The sequence below is a fragment of the Mus caroli genome, unplaced genomic scaffold, assembly GCF_978045245.1.
Source record: "Mus caroli unplaced genomic scaffold, Mus_caroli_1 scaffold_17, whole genome shotgun sequence".
Classification (NCBI taxonomy): domain Eukaryota; kingdom Metazoa; phylum Chordata; class Mammalia; order Rodentia; family Muridae; genus Mus; species Mus caroli.
The window spans coordinates 42,511,505-42,534,431 of record NW_028227272.1 but is presented as its reverse complement, the minus strand read 5'-3'; the positions used below and the strand labels follow the sequence as shown (position 1 = coordinate 42,534,431).

The window sequence follows — 22,927 nt, the reverse complement described above, 5'->3', positions numbered from 1 at the left end:
ATGAATTGTTTTTCCTTATTTGGTCAGTTCTATTCCTTCTTAACTGGAGCCAGGGAACTCTGCTGGATTCTAGGCTGTAACCTCACTAGTTTGGTGTCTGCATCCTTGATCAAATATGGCAAATGGTAAGCTAATTTTTTTTAAAAAGAGTTTCATTGGAAATACCTTGTGTGGGAGAATACAGTTTTAAAATGAGAATCCTTGTGCCAAGGGCAGAAACTTCTCTATGAACTGTTGATCAGAAATATCCCTGAGGCTTCCCCTAATGCCACCTCAGGAAAAAAATACATGCACTTGCTACTGCTACTGGTTGCCTACCAACACTAGTTGGTAAGACTCTACTGCTTGACCCAAATGCCTTGGTTACAGGATATAGAGAAATCAAGCTGAAACAGAGTTTCCTTCCTGCTAGCTAGCTCTCATAGTTTCAGAAGGTGGCATGGAGTTTCTAGGGAAAAAAATATCATGGCCAGTCTTGCTCACCTGTGAACACTATGTGAAACCATGTTGGCTGGACTGGCCAGACAAGATGAACCAACCAATGCACCAGCACCAGTGGTGAGGCTGTTTGGGGGCCAACCAATTGCTTTCTGATTGGATGAGGCAATTTATGTCTGGAATTGTCAACTGGTCAAAAAGCCTTTGGATGGGGAGGTAGTAGGCTCTAGTGGGCAAACTATTGCTATCATTGTGCAAAGTGGACATGTTGTGCCCACTCAAGCCTATTAAAGAGCCATGTTTATGTCCATAGACTACTGTGGCTGCTATCAGCTTTGATAGGAGAAGCTCCCTTTTGCAATTTTACAGAGAATAGATGACTGTTAAATGCCCAGTCCTAAGGGAGCATCTATCTCACCCTTTGTGAGGCCAAGGGGACATCGTGGGAGAAGGGTCAGAGACAGTGGGGAGAGGAGTGTAGGAAAAGGACTTCAGGTCTAACAGCTGCGGTCTGCCTGAGCTCACAGCAGCTGTCACTGTATGAGGTCTGCAGACGACTGAGACAGCTAAGGTCATGCAGAAGCCGACATGCTGTAATGTCTGGAGTATAGGGTCACCTCTTTCCTGTGGTTATATATGCAGCTGAGAGCTGATGGGAGAACATTTCTTCAGCTTTGTCACTGCTTGTAAGTAGTAGATCACAGACTTTCTAGCTACTGTGCAGACTCCCACCACAAACCCTTTTAATCGTTTTCCTTTCACAGCTCCCACGAGTACCAGGTTCCCCTTCCTCATACTTGGACTGGGAAATTCCAGATTTTTATTTTTATTTTTTAAAAAAGTAGAAGGATTGCAAATAGAACTGTTTGAGAATGTATTGACATTAATGAGGCCCATAGTTTTTCCAGATACCCCTTTCCCAGGAATATCCTTGGATCTCTTTAAATACCCACTTCATCCCAGAAATATAAGAAAATGAAATAAATATCACTGGATGAGATTAGCTCCTCGTTGGACCATTTTGGGGGCATAACAGCTTTTTTCTCTCTTCTCTTGTACACACACACATGCACATATACACCCAACACACACACACACACACACTCAAAGACATGAATGTAGAAGAGTAGTTAGTTTAGAAGAGTTGGAGGGTGACAAAAGTGGACAGCAGAACTGAATATTATGTGTATGAAAATGTCATAAGAAATATATTGCTGTACATATTTATAACATACTAATTAAATATAATTGCATATAATTATGTAATTATTATGTAAATTTAAATATAATTAAATATTTATACCATACTAATTAAAAAGAGAACACTTAGCACTGTACTAGAATATTTGTCTAGCATACACAGCACCTTATAAATGCAAAACACAGCTGGGCATGGTGGCGTATGCCTTTAATCCCAGCACTCCGGAGGCAGAGGCAGGCAAATCTCTGAGTTCGAGGCCAGCCTGGTCTACAGAGTGAGTTCCAGGACAGCCAGGGCTACACAGAGAAACCCTGTCTCGAAAAAACCAACCCCTCCCAAAAATACAAAACACCCCAGTCTCCCAAATCTCCCAGTCACTTTTACATCTCCCTTTCTCTTAAGTACTTTTTCATGTGAGTAAGGAATTAAATTATAAACGACTTCAAATTATTTAGATTATAATTTAAAAAGAAACTAACTTTCAAAAGTTACCATCACATTTCTGATTTCAGCATTGCTCACCTCGATGGAACCCCTTTATCTTTTTTAGTATTATACACCCAGTTGAGTAGTAATTTTCTAAGAAAGGAGAGGAGTTTTTTGCTTTCTGAAAAATTCTTTATATTCTCAGGACTCATATATCTAAGAAAGAGGGAGAAAGAGAGAATCATTAAATGCATTTTACATATTTTGAGATAAGTCCATTGCAGTACCATCAGAACCAGGGAGGACTATTTTGTGTGACAATGACTAACCCTCTCATAGCATGGCTCTAAGTCTTGAATTGTAGATATATATCTGTGGAGTCAGGTTGTGAGACCAACTTATTAAAGAGAATTCAGATTATTAAGGATTACAAGTCCTAGAAATCTTAACATTCATCAATGTTTCAAATATTTGACATCTAGGTTTTTCATTTTAGATGTCATAATCAATTTTGGTGATGAAGAAATTATCTCAGCAGCAAGCTTGTTTATAGGGGTGAAATAGCTATGTCAGGCTGGCAAAATTCAGGAGTGCATAAAGCATCTGGGCCACCTCACCCAATTCCCTTCAAGGCAAGTGGTTGTGTTGAAGTCACCATGAGAAGGCACACATGTTAACTTGGAGAGGTCAATGTCACAAAGAGCTCAAAAGCATTTTGGTAGCACTTATCAGGAGCTTCTTACAGATTTCTTTTAATTTTTGTGTTGGAGTAGCTCTGATCTGTAAGTGGTGACTTGGTCTTACTCAGTCAGCACTCTTGATTTTATAAGGAATTTGTTTGTACCCTCTCTTTGCGTCAATTCTCTCTCAGCCCTCTGGGCCTGGGTTTCTTCTGCTTTAAAGGTAAAGATCGAGGCTCCCCTGCCCCTCTGAAACTTTATTTTTCTCACTCCGCCTCTCACCAAGCCAACATATTGATGAAGGTTTTTAGGGTGATATTTATTCAGTCATTTCAAAGCTTCCACTGTGTTCTGTGTATCTGTCTTCTCCACCCAGAGCATTGGCATTGTATTGTTTCAAAAAGATACATTTGCCCAGCTCCTTCAATTCTGCAGAGGTCATCCACCCATTTGAAAGGCACAGATTTGGAGAACAAATGGAGATTCTTGTGCCATACATGGGCATCCTTAAATACATGGTAAGAAACCCAGGTTTTAAATAACCCACGTTTTATCTTTTTACCTTGACACATAAAGTATCATAATGGTTTGCACAGATTGGCTGAAAATGAAAACTCTTGTGCTCTTGGGAGAAGTCTGTGCTTGGGCTACCATGAGAATTTACATCTTCTGTACATGTCTTGTGCTGTAGATTAACCATGATTCTCTTCTGATAAACAGCTTTTCTCTTTACTGTCTGGGCTACCGAAGCCCAGGCTTCTCTGTGGGATAGTGAGCCAAGTGTACATGTCAAAGCAGGCTCTGGAAATGGCCCTGGAGTCATTTTAGCTGGATTTAAGTTTCTTCAGCATTCAGGGGGAGATGTAGGGTTGGGAGGTATGTCTGGGCTTTGGGTAGACACTGTGTCAACTACATGGCAGTTTAACTGCTCTCCTTCTGCTAATTATATAGTGCATATCCCTACCCATGGTGACCAGAGGGTGCTCCCCAATACACCAGCTTTGCTGAGATGACGGATCTGAGGAAATCAGTCCCAGCTCACAAAGACTATACCAGGTGTTAACTTTGGTGCTTTGGGAAGATGCATCTGCGGAGACTAAGGGACACTTGGCCCCTATGCAGGTGTTCAGAGAGGCTAAAAGGAAAACCAGTTTGCTACACTTTGGCTCTGCATTCAGGAAAGGAAAGAGAAAAGGATTATTTCTTTCAGGAAGATGCTTGCCAAATACACTAGCCCGAAGGCCTTGAGTTTGGGACATGGAAAGGAGGGGACTGAGTATGGTGTGCAGAGCAGGGGGTGCTTTGTGCAAATGATACCAGATGACCAGGGGAGGTGTTACAACACACAACCATGAAAATGCCCATGCAGAGGGGCTTTAGGGGAGAAGCCCTCCCCTGACACCGTACTTACTCTCCCTTCTTCTCACCAAAGCTTCCAGCTGCGCCCACCAACACCTGCACTGCACTCTGGGACAGAACCTCGTTCCTGTACTGTCTTTGGTAGCTCGCCTAAAAGAAGTGTTGATTAAAGTTAACATGTGCTGTGGACACAGTGACAACTTATTACCTCTTTCATAGGAAAAAAATTCATGAAAAAGAAGGCAAATTATATAACATACTTGCAGGAAGAATTTTTCTACAGCATTCAGGCCACCATGTTGCCAATTGGAAACCCTGGAACTGCTAGTCAGTGACCAGCTTTTCAAGAAGTAGTTATGTGAAAAATAACTTAGGGGTTGTTGCACTGTGAAACTTATTTGTTAAGGGTGTTTAGAAGTCCCGAAGGGTTAAAACGAGTTTGAGTCATTTTTTTTTTTTTTTTTGAGTTGACAGGGTTTCTCTGTAGTGCTCTGGCTGTCCTGGAACTCACTTTGTTGAATTCCCTGTTGCCAAATAGTTCACAGCCCAACTCTGCTGTCCCCTGTCTATAAGACAAAGCAATCACCATTTTGCTGCTTACTGACAATCTGCTGATCTTCAGGGACTATGTTTGAGGCTGTGGGAACCCCCCACAGGGGGTTCTAGGTTCTTTCCAGCTTCTGGCGGTTATCATGTAGAAGAATGCGAATTGATTCATTCTTATCTCCTTGTACTAAGGTCAAGTCTAAGTGGATCCCCAGCACTATTAAAGATGCCTATGGCAACAGGAATTCAACAGAGCAGTGGTCTTCCCCTTAAACAGCGTTAATGCACATGAAGAGTATATAATTAAAATAATATTCTCATTATCTTTAAAGTTAAAAATAGTAATTTGTGGGGAAAAAGAACTGAGAAAGTGGAAAATCATATGGATACCATTAAACCTTAGAAATGTTTGTAGTGAAGTGGTTAGAGACTAGAAAAAATGTAAAGTTCTAAATGATCATTTTCACTAAACAGAGAGAAATGAAAATGGTTGGTTGTAGAAAGCAACGCTTATTGAATTAATTAGTCTATATATGTTTCACTTCACGAGGAATCGAGTTCACTCTATGACAGATGCAAAGGGCAGCGTTTTCAAGATAATGTCAGAAGCCCAGACTTATCTGAGTGTGACACATTGTTTCTCATCAGCATTACAATGCAATGCCATTCTGTATGATTCTCTTGCTACACCATACTTTCTTTTCTAATCTACAACAGTAGAGGAAATGTTCTTTCAGTTAACCAGAAGTAGTTAAGATATGAATGACAAAGTTTGGAAGACTGAAAGAGGCCAGTTGTTACTACTATCAGCCTTAGAATTTTGAGCCCAGAAATTGGCCACATTACAGGAAATATGCAAAGACGGTGAAGGTGAAGATGGACTCCAACCATGTGGAATGACATGAGCAGAGTGAGCAACCTGCTGGGAACAAGAGCATTTCTTTTTGAACAACGCTTGCAGGAGTCAGCAACCACTGCCTTGTTGGATTTAAGGCTCACTCCATTCGGTGGGTCCCATCCTTGTCACTGCTTGGTTGACCAAAAACCTGAGACTAGATAAACTGTAACAAAAATCTGAGACTAGATAGACATTGTGGTCTACTTCTAGATCAGTGTCCTACTCAGTCATCATCAGAGAAGCTTCCTCCTGAAGAAGATGCAAATAAAGGCCCAGACCCACAGCAGGATAATGTTCACAGTGAGACACCTCGGAACATTCAGTCCTAAATGGGATGTGTCCATCAGATCTCTACCCTCAGGGCCCAGGGAACTCTGTGGAAGAAAAGGAGAGATTATAGGAGCCAAACAAACACACTGAGGAAAGAAGTCCTTCTAAATACTGCAGGACTGATACACATAGGAAGTCCCAGAGACCGTGGCAGCACGCACGGGACCTGTGAAGGTCTGAGCCAGATCAAGTCCCAGAACTGAGACAGAAATTAGACTCCCATTCCTAATCCAGAAGCTATCTCCAGTTGATAGTCTCTTGAAAAGAAGAAATTAGTTTTCTCTGGCAGAGCCTCACTGGGTATACAACCCACACTTAAAGGTCAGGCCTCAATCACGCACAGCACTAGACAGCCAGAATATGACAAACTCACTGGTATTTGGGGGAGGATTTTTGTCTCATAATACTTTATCTATGCTTTTTATTTGTTTGTTTGTTTTTACCTTACAGGTCTTTTACTTTATATTATGTTTACCAATTCTGTGTTTTTGTGAAATTCCTTTGTGTGTGAATGTGTCTCTGCTTCTATATATGTTTCATGGGCTTTTCTTTGGCTCTTTTATTCTGTTTGTTTTGTCCTATTCTCATTTATTATTACCATTATTATTATTATTATTATTATATGTCTACTTGTTTTTTAATGAGAGATAGAAAGGACAGTGGGGAGTCAGGGGAGGAGAAAGTATAATAAGAATACATTATATGAGAAAAATCTATTTTCAATAAAAATTTTTAAAGTAAAATTTAATAACACGATGGATAAAAGATATGGCGGGTAGCCGTGGGACAGAAGAGCAATGGCAGAAATCATGTGGAAGCGGAGCCATGTGGCAAAGTTGAGTGACCAATGGACAGGCTGGAGTGTGTCTGCACACATGTGACCAGGGCAAGTGAATCAAGGAGACACAGCAGAAATGAGGTGAGGGCGGAGGTACGGGCTTTAGGAGACAGATGGCTGGAGGATGCCGTTTATTTAAGAGGAAAGTAGATGGCTGTGCTTCAGGTGATGGGGAAGGATGAGCTGTGCATTTGGAAAAGCAATATGAAAAGAGTCTGCTGTCTTGATTGCAAGACAGTGCTTAGCCGATTCAGACAGATTTAGGTTATACAGCTGTACAAGTGGCTGATTTGTCCACAGTGTGTTTTTCAACCTCTATCTTAAAGATTTTTTTCTATTACACTAGAATGCTTCAATCTGGGGACTTTCACAGAAAAACTAGAAAAGTGATTTCAATTTCCTGAGCCCTGTAACAATATGTGGCATGAAGTTTCCTTTTTTTTTCCCCAGAGTTAGAGACCAATTTCAAACTTCCCTTTCTGATTCCGTAACACACAAACAGTAAGTCGTCATAGCTAAAAGAAGCCAAGCAGGGCTGGCCTGATTATCCAGGGTTAGGCCACCACTCTTTCAAAATCCCCTTCTACTTTGAAATTGTGCTCTGCTTGCTGCCTCTCCTATTCCCGTTTCCTTCTGACCCACATTTTTGCCCTCTTTTCTGCTGGCATATATTTAAGAAGAGGCACTTTCCTGTCCTTGCTGTAGAAGCTGCTAAGAGAGTTTCAAGGAAAAACCCTGCTGACTGTCTTTTCTCTGCTTACCTTAGGGACCACAGCTCCCTGGGGCTTTGGCTTTCATAATAAAAGAATAGCTGAAAACAAAAACAAAAACAAAAACCGACAACAAAACCTTTCCCACCTGCTCACCTAACTATGAGAGAGGACAGTCTTGTCCCACAGATGGTTACACTTAATCTGGTGCGACAAGTATGAAGTGTGCAGGTGACATTCAGTACCTGGCAGCCCATTACTCATCCACTATAGACACGGCACTGATGCTTCACTTAGGTTTCAAGTAAGTGGGGGCTACGAGAACATGTCTCCTATCTGCCTTGATTACTGCAGAAGAGAGAAAACTCAGAGCTTACACACTGCCCATTTCCCAAGCAGGGTGAGAGGGCAGAAAGAAGGCTTAGAATCTTGAAAGGCTGCCATAGTTGAAAAGTACGGGTTGTTCTGCAAGTAAGGAGAAGGAAGATGGAAGCTGTGAAGGAGTGAGTCCTAGCATGTGCCCAGGATCCTGACCTGGAGGGAAAGCTGAGACTAGGCCAAAAGCAACTGCCTAGAATCTTGTTCATGGTTTCACCACAGAGCATCTCTAATCCTTAACTGACTTTTGAATGAAAGCACAATAGCCTCTAACTGCATTTATTAGAGAATTTCGTGGAAAATACCTGAATTAGAATCAGAGATGGTAGACTTATGGAACCAGCTGTTTTAAACACAGCTGAAGGCTGCCATTTGCATCTGTGAAATTTCCAAACTAAACACCTTTATATATATACTATATATACATATATAGTATATATATAATCTATACTATATATAAAATGTAAATATATACTATTTACAAAAACATATATAGTATATATTATTATATATTATTCCCTTTATTTTCTATATTATAGATAGGGAATATATTATATACATATATATTATGTGTTATAGATATGGAATATATATAATATATAGTGTATCTATAACACAAAATATATTGGAAATAATATGCATTTTATATATAATATACATTGAGATTTCCTTCCATCTGTTTCCCTTCCTTCCTTCCTTCCTTCCTTCCTTCCTTCCTTCCTTCCTTCCTTCCTTCCTTCCTTCCTTCCTTCCTTCCTCCCTCCCCCCCACCCCTAGTGTTTCTCTTTCTGAATTCCCCCAATGCTGGTATTCTGTACTAGCCTTCGTGCTAGCATGCCTGTGTTGAGTTGTGTACGTGGAAGTAACCAAACTATATCAAGCAAGAGAGAAGCTGCCCAGCACAGCTTTGGATGCCCAGCATGTTTAGAGGAGTGTAGTGAAGAACTAACTATCTGCGCTGACAGGAGACGTCTGTTGGTCAGCTCCATGGCTTCAATGTTGAGGGTCTCATCTATTTCCTTGTTGCAATCTGGACATTTCACCTTCTGATGCTCTGTTATTTCTTCTTGGTTCAACTAATAAAGCCAATGAAAAGAAGCAAAAATGTAATAAATAATTATTAATATATCCTTTAGCAAAACAGTCTATTATATCACATTAGTTGTTTTGGGAAATAACAGAATCTGGCAGGTATATAAAGATAGCCAATCGCTCCTCATTTGCTTAGGTGGCCTCACTATCTGCTCAGTTCTATAGGAGATGAAATGGTGGGCAGGTGGAGGGAAGGATTTATACCTTTCTCTCTCTATGGAGTTATGGAGTGCTTGTAAAAGCTAAAACATATACAGTCTCACTTTGAGCTAGTGATTCTGTATGGTTCCCTGACAGCCTCAGCATCACTTGCTGGAAATGTGTACATTGGTATCACCCATTGTGTCAGAACTGGGAGAGGTGGGTAGCTGTCACTGTGTCTGCTGCCCTTAGAGTTTGGTTTAAATGAATCATTCAAGGCAGAAAAAAACAAAAACAACAAAACCAAGAAACAATAAAACAAAGTGAGCATATATTAAAGAGATGCAAGTGTGGAAAATTTGCCAAGAAGGAAAACTGAAGCATAGAGAAAAATCTTTTCCCAAGAGGACAGAACACTAGGGATATCGATACAGACCTATAATTCCACTCACAAGGGAGACTGAAGCAGGGGAATTACAGCCACCTTGTGTGACTTAGCTTTGCTTAGTGCAAGGCTCCTGCTTCTGTCTACTGCTTTAAAAAGAAAAAAAGCGATGAGTTAAAAGCTGGAATATAAGCTAGATCTTCTGAGTATGAAGCCCAGGTCTTATCTATAACATGGTAATCACGCCAGGGCTGCACCACAAACAGGACAATGCTGGGCCTTGATCATCTGCTTTGGAAACTTATCAAGTGTGGCCTGGGAACTTCCTTATGACCAAATGGGGAATGAGGTGAAAATGCCTGGTACCACAATGTGCATCAGACTCTGAGGGGCAGGGGATCAATGGCGTTCCAGAGGATCCGGATAGGAGACAGGTCAGCAAAATGGTCTAATCAGAGATGGAGTAAAACTGAAGAAACCGTTGGAATGAACCCAGTATTTGTCTAAGCAGAAATTCCAGTTGTATTCCTGGACAGGACTTGGTTCTGAGTCCCCAGCTACATCTTCAAGCACAGATTATGAATATGAAATGGACTTGGAATCTTACTTCCTAGAGACCACACCTCTGCATTCCTCAAAACAGGCCCTTCACACAGTGTGACCCAGACAAAGACGACAATGAGAAGCTGCACAGCTCAGGCCATGGGAAGAGAAGAATGGCCTTGGGAAGACCCAGGGATACTTTACCATTTCCCCTATGGCAGCCATAACTCAGTGCTGTGGTGAGTACTACTGTTTTTTGGTTTTTTTGTTTTTGAGTCAGCTTCTCTTGTAGCCCAGGCTGATGTCCTGAGTGCTTTAAAATGCCTAAGTATTGCTCAGAGATAGAAAGTGCTATTTCAAACACAGAGAAACTTTTGGTGCTGACCTGGGCCTCTATTTTATATAAAATGCAACTAACCATACATACTGGTTGTAGCCAGTGCTTAACAGGCATAATAACCTAAATAAACTATGAATAAATAAGTGATTGTAAGACCATTCGGACTCCTGATCTTGTGAGCCTGTCTGAGGCTGGCATTTTTCTTTGTAACAATATTTTTAAAAGGCCATGCCAGTATGTTGCTCTCTCCTTTTACTTTACATGTATGTCTTATGAATTCAGATTGGTTGAGATTTCTACTTTGTCATGCAATATCTACAGTATTAAGATGTTTTCCTTATTATTACAGAAAATAAGGAGTGACCAATATACCTCTCTACGATTTAATTATAAATGTTTTCAATTTGAATTAACACATATGATTAAATCTACATTTAATGGCATTCATATTTACTCTAGTGGCATAGAAAACTATTATGTGCTTACTGCATATGGATTTTGAAGTATAATTGCATTGTCAACCATGTTCCAGTCAGCATTAGCAAGATCTTTGTCAAATTTGAGGGCCGTGGCTGTAGATTTGGTTAGCTCTTGAAAGTGTTGGAATGTATAATAAACCGATTTATATTTTGTTGATGTGACATCACGAAGTCCTTAGGGCAAAAAGCACATTGTACAAACAACAGAAAGATATGATTTTCGTAAGAGTTATAAAATATCCTTTTGTTCTTTACTTACCAACACTAACCGTGTGTGTGTGTGTGTGTGTGTGTGTGTGTGTGTGTGTGTGTGTGTGTATGTGTGTGGTATGTGCATGCGTGCAGGTACACGTCTCTTGTGTGGTTGGATGTAGAGACCACAGGTTGGCATTTATATGCCCTTTTCAATCACATCCTCCTCTGAGTCTTTGAGGCAGGATCTCTCACTGAACCTGGAGTTGGCTGTCTGGGCTACCATGGCTGGTCAGTGAGCAGGATCCTGGCATATGCTTGTATGAGACTCTCTGGGCTAGGGCTATAGGTTTATAGGTATACATCACCACATCTGGCTTTTTGGGGAGAGGGGGATGGGTTCTAGACTCACACCTTTATACTTAGGCAGGATATACTTTATCCACTGATCTATCTTCCAGCCCTGCCATGAAGTATGCTTATGTTTAGACATTACAGATTCTACATATACTCTCTAAAGGCAAGGATGCTAGCAGTTCAAGGCTTTTGTACTTGCAGATTCTGTTTAAGATCCAGATGTAAGAGCAATAGTGGATATTTATCGAATGCTTACTACGTGTTAGGGAAAGATGACTCAGCATTTTGTATTCACTAGTCTCTACTATCTATTTTATTTATTTATCTATATTTATTTATTTTCAGGGTGAGTCTTTACTCCCAGTTTTCTAAGCGAGGAAGCAGTACTGTTTGTAACTTGATTTTTTTTTTCTTCTTTTGGGCTTATGCTATTGTGGCCTTGATCTTACAAAATGTCTAACCTTCATCACCCACATATGGGAGGGAGCACCACCTCATAGGATTAGAACTTATGTTAATGACTCTCTCATTTCTCAGACATTCACACTGAAGTTCTTGAAAAGCAATGTCCATAGTCATACAGGCAAATAAGCCTGCCAGATGAATCACCTGCCTTATTCCCTGAGGGTCACATCCATCTACTGCTTTCTGTCCTTGAATGCACAGTTGCTAGTTTCCTCAGGAAAGCAGCACCTGTCATCATCTCTATTTTACTTTGCACAAAGCTTATTTACTTTAGTGTATCTGCGAATCTCACAAATTCACTTGACTTAGTCACAGCTTGTGTTTCTTTATTCCAGTGTGAACTCTGCCAGCTTAGACATCTTACCTGTCTTCAGAATGTAATACTTCTTACAATAGTGTCTACTATCTAGAGCATTCTTACCCAAATGTTTTCTGAATAATTGAATGAACTTATACTACCCTTTAATTATACTAGGATAACATAAAAATCTTTTAAAATAAGTCTATTAGCCTGAATGATTTTTGCATTTTATATACTGATTCAATTTCCTCTTCAATTGGAAAACTCTGTGAATTGTATTTAGGTGGATATTTTCTTATTAGTGCTTTTTAGAGTATTTGGAATATTTTTTTTCTCTCACCATAGTAAACAGTGGGGCTTACCTAGTTTAGTAACTGCCATTGGCAAAATAAATCTATTGACAATCAGGGTAATTACACATACTGACACTCCATGAAATAGTATCTAGAATTGAAAACAAATACATTAAGTAAGTATTCAGAATAATTTATTGCAATGTATTCTGTAGTATAAATCGAACTAGGTTGTTATATGCTAACAAATGATTGAAGCAAGTAAGGAAATTTGGTACCAGACATGAAAGAAGTGGTATGGTGACTCACTATATTCTTGCACCCATGCATCTTCAGGCATGTTTTAAGAAAAAAAAAAAGCAGTTTCAGAACTGCGTCTTCCCTCTTGGGGTCTGCAAAGTTCTTTTAATAATCTCACCTTAACATGCAATAAAGGGAGAAGCATTCTAGTATGTTCAGTTAGGGCATTACTTAGACATCCTTACCTGGCAAACGTTTTTGCTTTCTAGAATTATTAAAGGTAAGCTTATAGAGTGACTCAAGGAAATAGAGCAAATTTTCATCTAACTATCTCCTCAAATGAACAGATTCTAAAATGAATAAGTAAAAACAATTGAGAATATGTCTTGCAACAGCTGCTGTTTAAAATGACTTACAGTTTTTAATTCACCATCATCTGAAACCCATTAGATTTGTGAAGGAGGCTGAGTGTCTTTAGCTGGTAGGGGGATGAAAATAATTTGATTTTTTCTGGCCAGTCCTACACGCTAGAGTCCTTGTCACAAAGTTTTCCTTATAGGGGAGTTCACAACAGACTACAAACCGAGAGCCCAACCCCCTGGGAAGCTTGCTCTACAAAATCAACACTGAACTGCACTCGCATCAAATACCCAAATAAGAAAACATAGCTTTCCTTACTTGAGATCTTTCCCTCTCGGAACCGAGAGAAATGTCCGAGTAGGCAAGCAGGAGTGCCATATTTATGTTCGGTGTTCCTTTCATTTCGCTCCAGACCATGATGAATGCCCAGCGCCAGCTGAACCCGTGACCAAGTCGAGACAAGATGGGGCTCATTAGCAGAAAGACCAAAAGTCTGGAAAACAAAAAGAGTTGTAACGTTATTTTTGTTGTAGACGCGTCTTTCTGTTTTATTCTACTGTATTCCTGGTGAGCTATGTTTTACACATTGTTGTTGTGGCTCCAAAAGGTGTGCGTCTTAGAGGCACACACACAGAGAATGACTGGCTCTTGTTATGTCTTTGCACTGCTGAGCGCTAGGGGAATTTCACATCACGTGTGGGTGGTGCGTCTCTAAGTGGAAGACTTAGACCATTGGTAATCTCAAGGCCACAATAAGAAGTGGTAAGCAGAAAATCGGGGTGGGGATTTCCTCCCTTTCTTTTGCTTTGAAGTTTTCATCTTGCTCATTTCATCTGTATTGTTCAGTTTTCTTCCATCCCCCGTGACATTCCTGCTATACCAATTTTGCATGATCACTTGGGATAAATATTTGCAAGTAGTTGGTTGATATCAACTGATTACACTAGATGGAAATAGAATTTTAACTATTTGAGTGACAGATGAGGCTCCAGTTATGGCTTCCTTTCTTGTGTACATAAGCCTGGAATAAGGTGACTGCAAACATTATTGGGGGGGGGGGGGACTTACAAGAATGTTTTAACTCTATTTTTTTTTTGGTTTTATTTTTTTCAATTTTTTATTAGATATTTTCTTCATTTACATTTCAAATGCTATCCCAAAAGTCCCCTATACCCTCCTCCCACCCTGCTCCCCTACCCACCCACTCCCACTTCTTGGCCCTGGTGTTCCCCTGTAGTGGGAGATATAAAGTTTGCAAGACCAAGGGGGCCTCTCTTCCCAGTGATGGCTGACTAGACCATCTTTTGATACATATGCAGCTAGAGACAAGATAATTTTTTAAAGAGCTGTTTCCATTTCAAGTTTTGAATTCAAAGAAATGATAACCTAATATTGAGCAAAAATTACAAGATACAATTCCTCCTGTTAGGTAAGGTTTCTAACCTTGTACAAAGATAAAAAATACCAAGTGAAATATGACAAATATTAATAGTAGTTGCCTCTTAATAATTTTAGTAGATTGTGAACTTATTATACTCAGAAATTTTACAAAGTGTTTATGTTGCTCTCAAATTCATTTAAAATCTACCTGATACAACTCCTGGGCATTACTTTGCTAATGACAACTTGAGAAGTTTAGGTCAACTAACTGTTCAGGCTGAGGTAAAAAATCATTTCTTTATTTTATAAAACATCCTTGAGATAATTTTCTATACACACATTTCACATGGCATTCTTACCTTAAAACAATCAGTGTGAAGTAGATATTTAATGAATAATATACATCAGAAAATGATATATGCAAGTATGTGTGTGCAGGGATTAGAAGTCCAATGAAAGTGAACACCATAAGAAAACCAATAAAAGACAGGCAGTTCCAGAATCTGCATTTTGGAGAAGAATAAAATATAGTTGTAGTTAACTTATATGTTTATTATAAAGCTTACCTACATGAAACATTATGCAATAATCAATGAAATAAAAATGAAGGAGGAATTTATCAACACTCAATATATGTTAAAAGTAAACAGTTAAGAAAAGAACACTAATGCAGGTAAACATAGGATTCAAAAGCAATTAATTAATTTGCGTAAATTAGTAACTTTCTTTTTTCTATTGAATCTGAAAGAAAGTTTCAGTTTTATCTATGCAACATGACGTAGCAGAGAAGCTGATCATCCATACGCCATGGTTCATGTAACATGAAAACATTGATAATAAAAATTATCTTATTAATAAAAATGTAAGTCCTAAAAAATCACTAATAATAAAATGTTAACTGATAGAATGTGGTGAGGATAGAAGGTGGTGATTGGTAGAAATCAGTGCAGAAGTGTCAGGAGACAAACATCACCAGTTTGCCATGAAAATGTCTAAGTTCATAGGTAAAGGAGATCAGAAGCCTTACAGTTGTTACAGTGGCTTAGAGACAAAGGAATCCAGCCTATGACAAGATGGATGGGAGAGGTACAGGTGATAGCATCAATGACTTGGCTGAGAAGTTACAGAGTTGTGAGAAATGGGGGACCAGAGAGAATGAGAAAAAAGATGGAAGCTAGAGTTGTCTTCTCTCTCAGAACAGTAGAGTGAATCCTTTCTAGGTTGTTGAAGTAAGCAGTAGGACTTACCACTATCATCTTAGACTTATACCACCTTTAGGAACAGGGCCTGATGTATGTTATATTTTAAATAGATTCCTGGAATTGGGATTATACAGTAGTTATTTATATGTCTGTGGAATAAGTGGCTCAGGTAAGGCGGTAGGCAGTACATAGGAGGGAAGAAGGTTTGGAAACCAAAAGCCAGAAGAGTTTATGTTTATCGACAGCACTAGGAATAATGGCAATTTTGCTGGAGTCATAAGGATATAGCAACCAAAATATTAACTAAAAGGGATATGAGTTAGGGGGATAATATATCCAATGTAAACTCAAGATCCAGTGACCGGCTTTGTCTAAAATTATGCATCAATGAATGTTACAGAAAAGTTAGTGGGATATTTTACCTATCACTGTTTTACTCACACCATACAGATACAATTACTGTTGAAATCTCATAGCTTCCAGTGTATAAAACAAAGTCAAAACAGGAGAGCCACTCACTCGAGCAGAAATGCTTCAACTCCTGGTTTAAAGCTTGTAGAATTTAGAAAAAGTCCTATGGTGGCCAGAGTAAATATTCCAGACATTCCAAAGAGTTCACCTAATTTGAGAATGAACAACAAAGATCAACTTCAATGGTAACATGATCTCTACTGGGTGTTAAAATGTCAGATATCATGGACTTACCAAGAAGTTACCCAACTTAGTTTCGTCTGGAAAATATTACAAGTTATTACTGCTGTTCAGAGTTTCTCCTCCTCAGATACACACTCCATTGTATAGTAAAATAAGTGATGTATGTCCTTACACCACTTCAGCTTCATATCATCAGCAGTTCAAAAATCTCTCCTCTATCCCAGTGAGGCTAAGAATCCTTTACATACTTACTGTTTCAAAGGAATGCTTGATTCACAAATCAAAAGTCAAAAGGGTGACCTGATGAATTCTGCAAGGACCAAGCCACTTTATATACCTCCTATTTGGAAGATAGTACAAGAGGTATCTTTTGTGTTAGAATTAGGTATTGGGGACAACAAAGCCCCCATGTGGATCTCCTCCTACTTTTTTTTTTTTAATTTTTGATGCATCTAGTATAGAAGCACTGAACGGTATAGAAAACTGTCAATGTTTTGTTTTGTTTTGTTTTTTAGGTAGGTAACATTCTTGTAAAAACTTTAATTATATGGTACAACACAAAGAGAAGATTCATAATTCCACTCCTAAGACTGTAGATATAACTTTAAAGAATTGTTTTGGGAACTAGATGTGATGGTGCAAATATGCAATCCCAGCCCTGGGAGGCAGAGGAGGGAGGAGGCAGGAGGCAGGAGGTCCATGAGTTCAAAGCCAGCCTGTCCTGCACAGCATATTCCAGATCAGCTAGGTCTACATAGTGAGCCACTGCCTCAAAACCAAGACCTAAAACAAAACAATAACTAAAATGACAGATGAAGGGCAATTTTTAAACTGGAGTTTATTTTAGGACAAACATTAACGTTCCCTGGAAAGAAAGAATTTGCAACGCTTTGGACTATGGATGAGAGCCAATTAACAGCCGCTAGCATACACACATGCTCAGTAAATATTTACACTGAAGACAAACAGCAGAAACGAGGCAGGAAAGATGAGGTCATGAGGAAACAGAGGGAGCCATCGGATCTGACAGAATCATGAGCTATATAGGATGAGACTTCGTTGTGAGTTTTCCAGAAGTGACTGTGGATTTAGGCAAAAACTAAGGAGGCTGTGAGGAAGGAAATGCTGGTCATTTTATGAGTCCTGAGGTGTTTGAGTTTGCAAAGAAGTTTTCTAGAGTTTGGGGATTTTAAATAACTGAGTCAGAATTCTTTTTATGAGTAATCTTTGCTCCACACACTCCCATACAATGCGCACAGTCACACTGTGCCACTCTGAAATGGGATCGCACAGGTCTATGAAAGGCTCCCTCTTAATCTAATTAATTAACACACCTTAAAGTGTGTGTTCTTTTTTGTTTGTTTGTTTGCTTTTTGTTTTTTCAAGACAGGGTTTCTCTGTGTAGCCCTGGCTGTTCTGGAACTCACTCTGTAGACCAGGCTGGCCTTGAACTCAGAAATTCGTCTGCCTCTGTGCTGGGATAAAAGGCGTGCAATCACCACTGCCCGGCAAAGTTATGTATTCTTAAAGTTAAGAAATATTCTGGATATACCACTCTCACTTAAGTTCCTCACACACACACACATATTGAGCTCAGTTCTGGGTCACTTTATCTATTTGATTTCCTTAGGAATTTTGTATTTCAAGAACTACATTTTAACGGCTATAGACTTACTAAATGCTTTGAGATTTGTCTAGTAGGGAATGTTCTTCACAGAAGAGTGCCCACTTCTTCTAGAATTTATAAACAGAAGTCTTTCTCCATTGTAATTTGTTCAAATCCTATAGATCTCAGTAACATTTGCATTTTTCTGTGTACACCCAAGCTCCTTAGGTTTACACCTAAATAGCTTATAAATTTTTGTCAATGTAAAATCATCAGAATTTCCAGATATGGAGGGCTTAGATCAGGGTTTCACAACCTCTGGGTCACAACCCCTTTTTGGGGGAGTCATAGGTCAGATATCCAGCATATCAGATATTTACACCACAATTTATAACAGTAGCAAAATTACAGTTATGAAATACCAACAAAAATAATTTTATGGTTGGGGGTCACCACAGCGTGGGAAACTGTATTAGAGTGTTGCAACATTAGGGAGGTTGAGAGCCAATGTCTTGGCAAAGTATATGCAGTCTGTTCTGTTGAGTACGTTTTTTTCTACATCATGTATGCTAAGCATGTCACTCATATTTATACTCATAGTTTTTTGTACAATTGGTTATGAAACTCTTTCTTTAGAAATGGCCCAATAAAGTATGATTACAATTGTAGCTCTGTCCAATGCCTCTTTATTTTTTAATAGTATTGGCTTTCTATGCCTGGGTACATTGTTCTCTGTGTACAGGTGTGCACATTTAAAAATTTTTGATATAGTATTTGAATAAAAGTATTCCACTTGAAAAAAATCATAAATGTTTTCATAGTTATCTGTTCTTTGCCGGTGTTTTTACACCTACCCCGTCTATATAATTTAATGTAAAGCATGAGCCCTCCTACTCACAAACATAGAAGATGAGGTATAAAACTGAGAAGATGAGAGTGATATGATTGACATCATCACCAAAGATGGTGGCCATCCACAACTGAATCACTTTTGTAAATACGATTCCAGTAATGAAGCTTTCAACAATATACGACCAAGCTGTAGACATGACTTTGTGGGCTACAAGAAAGTAGATACATGAAAACCAGTCATAGAACTCACTTGGCCTTCATGTTAAATGATGTTCTACTCAAGTTTTCATTCTGTCATGGTTAAAGTTAGCTCTGTTAAAATGAACATCAGAGTATAAGTATCCCTTCAAGGTACTAAGTTTACTGGACTATATTTAGTTCTGTTTGTAGCTTCTTAAGGACCCTTCATTAAGGATCCTATAGCTGAATTACTTTATACCAATGGTTCATAGGAGTGCCTATTCTTTATATACTCACCAACATTAAGGTTTTTATTTTTAATTAATTTGTTTCTAAGTACATGAAAATAACCCACTTAGTCTATATAGTGTTACTTGTGTGGAGGGTTAGTAGGGAGGAAAGTGAAGGAGGAAACGACATAAAATATCATAATCTCAAAGATAAAAGAAGTAATTCTTAAAACATTATTCTTATGTTGTTTTATATGGAAGTATGTTTTGTCTACATTTATGGCTGTGTACCATGTGTATACTTAGTACCTGATTTTGTCAGAAGAGGGCGTTGCATCTCCTGGAACTAGAGTTACAAATAGTTGTGAGCCAATATTGAGTGCTGGGAACAAAACCTGCTCCGCTGGAAAAACTGGCAGTGTTCTTAACCAGTGAGCTACCTCTACATCCCCATAGCCAGGATTTTTTTTTTTAACAAATGTCAATTGAATAGGAGTCAATAGAGGTTATATCTTATTGTGTGCCTTGTTTGTATTTCCATGGTAACTGATGACATTTGTGGCTGATGTGTGTCGTATCAGTCCCTCATAGTGTCCCTTTATGATGGATGATGGATGGACTGCAACCTTCTGCAACCTGAACCCCAAATCAGTATTTCCTCACATGCATTGTTCAGGATACAGGCTTACTTGGCAGAGGAATACAGAAGTAAATAAAACATTGTCTCTGCCCAGTCAATCTCTTTTATTTTTTTTTTGGTCTGTCACCTGAGAGACTAGTAACTTTTTATTGTTGGATGGTGTGATTGTCTTCTTTTCCTGAAGGCAATTCCTCATTGTATATTTTTACATGAAATGCTTTGTGCTTCTCTGATTTCTTCCTAAGTTCCAAAGACAGCTTTCCTTCCATTTTATTGTTTTATTGTTGTTGCTGAGTTTTCTTTGGCTTGCCCATGTCTTCATTTGTATAGAGACAGTCTCAGTTAGCCCAAGCTGGCAGTGAATTCAACACGTAGCTAAGACTTCTAAGGCCTGCTACTCCCGCCTCCACCTCCCATGTGCTGGCTAATTGTGGGAAGTGAATCTGGAGATGGTACTCTGGTGTGGCTAAAGGCAAGGAAGAGGGTTCCTTTGTAAGTCTTGTCTGTAAATATCCATTAGTAGGTACGGTATCATCAACATGGCTGAGGTGGCTTGGATTCCTTCCCACCTGGAATCACTCTCATCGATAAAAGGAAGGAAGGAATCTTTGATCTGTCCAGTAGAAAGAGGAATTTCTCCAGAGATAACTAGAGTATGACAGGAGAATTCTGGGAATGGCCCTGTATGCACCTGAGTTCTGAACATGCAGCTTAGTCCAGCACCGTCTACCACTGGAAAAGGAGACAATGGGGGCTGGAGAGATGGCTCAGCAGTTAAGAGCACCGACTTTCTTCTAGAGGACCTGTGTTCCATTCCCAGAACCTACATGTAAGCTCACAACTGTCTGTAACCCTAGTTCTAGGGGACCTGATACCCTTACACAGACATGCATGCAGGGAAAACACCAAAGTACACAAAATGAAAATAAGTAAATTATATATAAAAAGAGGAAGTTATGGTTTGTGAAACATGAAGGAATGGAAACAGTCTTCATAACACAAACTGCTCTAGCTCCCTGGGTCTGAGGCCCTCTGTAGCTTTATCCTAGTGTAGGATGAGTTGGTTTGAATGAGAGAATGGCCCCCAGTAGGTTCAAACCTTTGAATGTTTACTCACTAATGAGCTACCATGACCTGAGTATACAGTCATTGGGTAATGGCCAAATACCAACATAATGAAAGGCAAGTACTGCCTTATCTTCTAAGCTATTTTGTTTGTTTTTGTTTTTTGTTGGGGTACACAAAAGAAAACAAAACAACAGCAGCAGTAACAAGAAAATCCCATCATCTCATTGCTTGGACACAAATGATCCCATGGGAAGCTTCACCCCAGCCCACAGTGAGAAAGCATGCTATGTACAGGTCAAGTCAGCCTGCCAATACTTGCTACTTTCTATAAGCATAATTTATAATAAGACACAACATTCATGAGCACTTTAAGAAAACAATTCACCTTTTAAGATGTTAGAGAAAAATTCTTACCTAGGGTACGGTTCACATTCTTTGACTTGAATCTGATATGCACAACACCACTATATATAACTAAGGAAAACACTGAGGTCAGTAGACTCTCTCCATTAATTAAATTTGTGAGGCTTCTAGAAAGACCTAAACATGTTGAGGAAGATAAAACTGCATCAATATTAAAGAATAAAACTGTATTAGCATGCATTAACCATGGGTTCTCATCTGCTCCACACTCTTCTTCCAGGTCCCTACCTTTTGTGGATTTCTTCAGTCTAGCAGTTTTCTTCCCAAAGGACACACATTTTTATGATGCAGAGAATCTAATTCTGGACCTATTCTTAGTTATGGATTTGAGTCACCTAAACTATCTACATGGTGAAAAAAAAACAAGTAAATTTATTTATTTACCAACTCTTAAGTCTCATAATCAAATACTAAATTAAGTATAGTCCATTATGTTTAGGTAATGAACAGATTTTGCTTTAAGCCACCACATTTGGGGTGTTCATTCATCAGCAAAACCTACTATTGTATAATTGCTCCAGTTCATAAAATACAACTAGTTAAGCAAACAGGGACTGTCTGAAAATTAATAACAAATTTGGAGTCAAGAAAGAAAACAAACAAACAAACAAAAAAAACAAAAACAAACCTCGAGAACACAATGTAAATGTATGTCCTGTATGGGCATACAGTCGACACCGTCGGCAGATTGGTTTCTTGTGAATAATGAACAACTATATATGACGTATACAAGTACATCATATTTATAGAGCTTAAAAATACTTAGATGATAGAGACACAGTGCACTCAGTACACTTCTTGTATACAATCTTGAGGACCTGAGCTGGATATCATGAACTCATGTGAATTATCTGGCCATCTGCACCTATAACCCCAGCACTAAGAAGGTAGAGAGAGACAGCCAGTTCCCTGGCTCCCTGACTGACCAAGTCAAACTTGTGAGCTTCCATAGTGAAAGAGCCTGACTCCAAGGCAGTGAAAGAAAATCAGGATGATTTCTTAAGTTCTCAGTTCTCACAGGTGCACACCCACTTGTGCCTCAAGTGTACATACCCATGTACTCACAAGGTCAAAAATCTTGATTTTTCAAGACCAAGCAAAATGCTGCTGATAGAAAGACACCTTTTTGCAAATATTTTTTGAAAGACTCAACTTTAGAAGAACAGGAAAATTCCAAGACTAATAGCAAAATGCCCAGTGTTTATGAGGTCAGTCTTCCAAGTAGATGATTGTAATTTTAAAAGGACAAGGAAAAATGAAGAGGAATACTAGAGTACAAGAGATTAAAACAGGTCCAGCATTGGATTCTCCACATCATAAAAATGTACATCTTTTGAGTAGAGAACGGCTAGATTGGTGAAATTCACAAAAGGTAAGAACCTGGAGGAAGAGTGTCGAGAAGATGACAACCCATGGTTAATGATGGATTCTGGCTTGCTTGAATTTGGAGACAGTATTTCCTTTTGTTGCTCAGGCTGGCCTTGAACTCATGCTTCTTCTGCTTTAGTCTCCCACGTTCTAGGATTCCCAGTATGTACTGCCCAGCTAAGCATATTCTTTTAAAGTTTCTTATGAAGTATAGCACAATGGTAGAACACTTGCCTACCATGCTGCAAAACCTGAATTCCATTCTCAGTATCACCAAATGAATGCATACAATAGAATAAACACATTTTCCCTTTTCCATCTTAGTCTCCTTA

At 39.0% G+C, this 22,927-nt stretch overlaps 1 protein-coding gene and 1 long non-coding RNA gene across 3 annotated transcripts in view; one reads left to right on the top strand and one right to left on the bottom strand.

Moving 5' to 3' along the window:
- The window catches only part of Slc9c1 (solute carrier family 9 member C1), a 65,760-nt gene that overhangs the window by 32,749 nt on the left and 10,084 nt on the right, over positions 1-22,927 (bottom strand). For both annotated transcript variants that reach the window (XM_021185158.2, XM_021185159.1), the window contains exons 6-15: positions 21,219-21,344; positions 18,733-18,894; positions 16,094-16,193; positions 14,732-14,875; positions 13,311-13,485; positions 12,462-12,543; positions 10,792-10,958; positions 8,755-8,880; positions 4,157-4,254; positions 2,162-2,281 (exon numbers count right to left, since the gene is read on the bottom strand). In XM_021185158.2, the coding sequence (XP_021040817.1) occupies positions 2,162-2,281; positions 4,157-4,254; positions 8,755-8,880; positions 10,792-10,958; positions 12,462-12,543; positions 13,311-13,485; positions 14,732-14,875; positions 16,094-16,193; positions 18,733-18,894; positions 21,219-21,344 (1,300 nt within the window). The remainder of the gene's footprint in view (positions 1-2,161; positions 2,282-4,156; positions 4,255-8,754; positions 8,881-10,791; positions 10,959-12,461; positions 12,544-13,310; positions 13,486-14,731; positions 14,876-16,093; positions 16,194-18,732; positions 18,895-21,218; positions 21,345-22,927) is intronic.
- The window catches only part of LOC110311692 (uncharacterized), a 34,983-nt gene that overhangs the window by 2,215 nt on the left and 9,841 nt on the right, over positions 1-22,927 (top strand). The window contains exon 2 of the long non-coding RNA XR_002379986.1: positions 28-125. This is a non-coding gene — a long non-coding RNA (uncharacterized LOC110311692). The remainder of the gene's footprint in view (positions 1-27; positions 126-22,927) is intronic.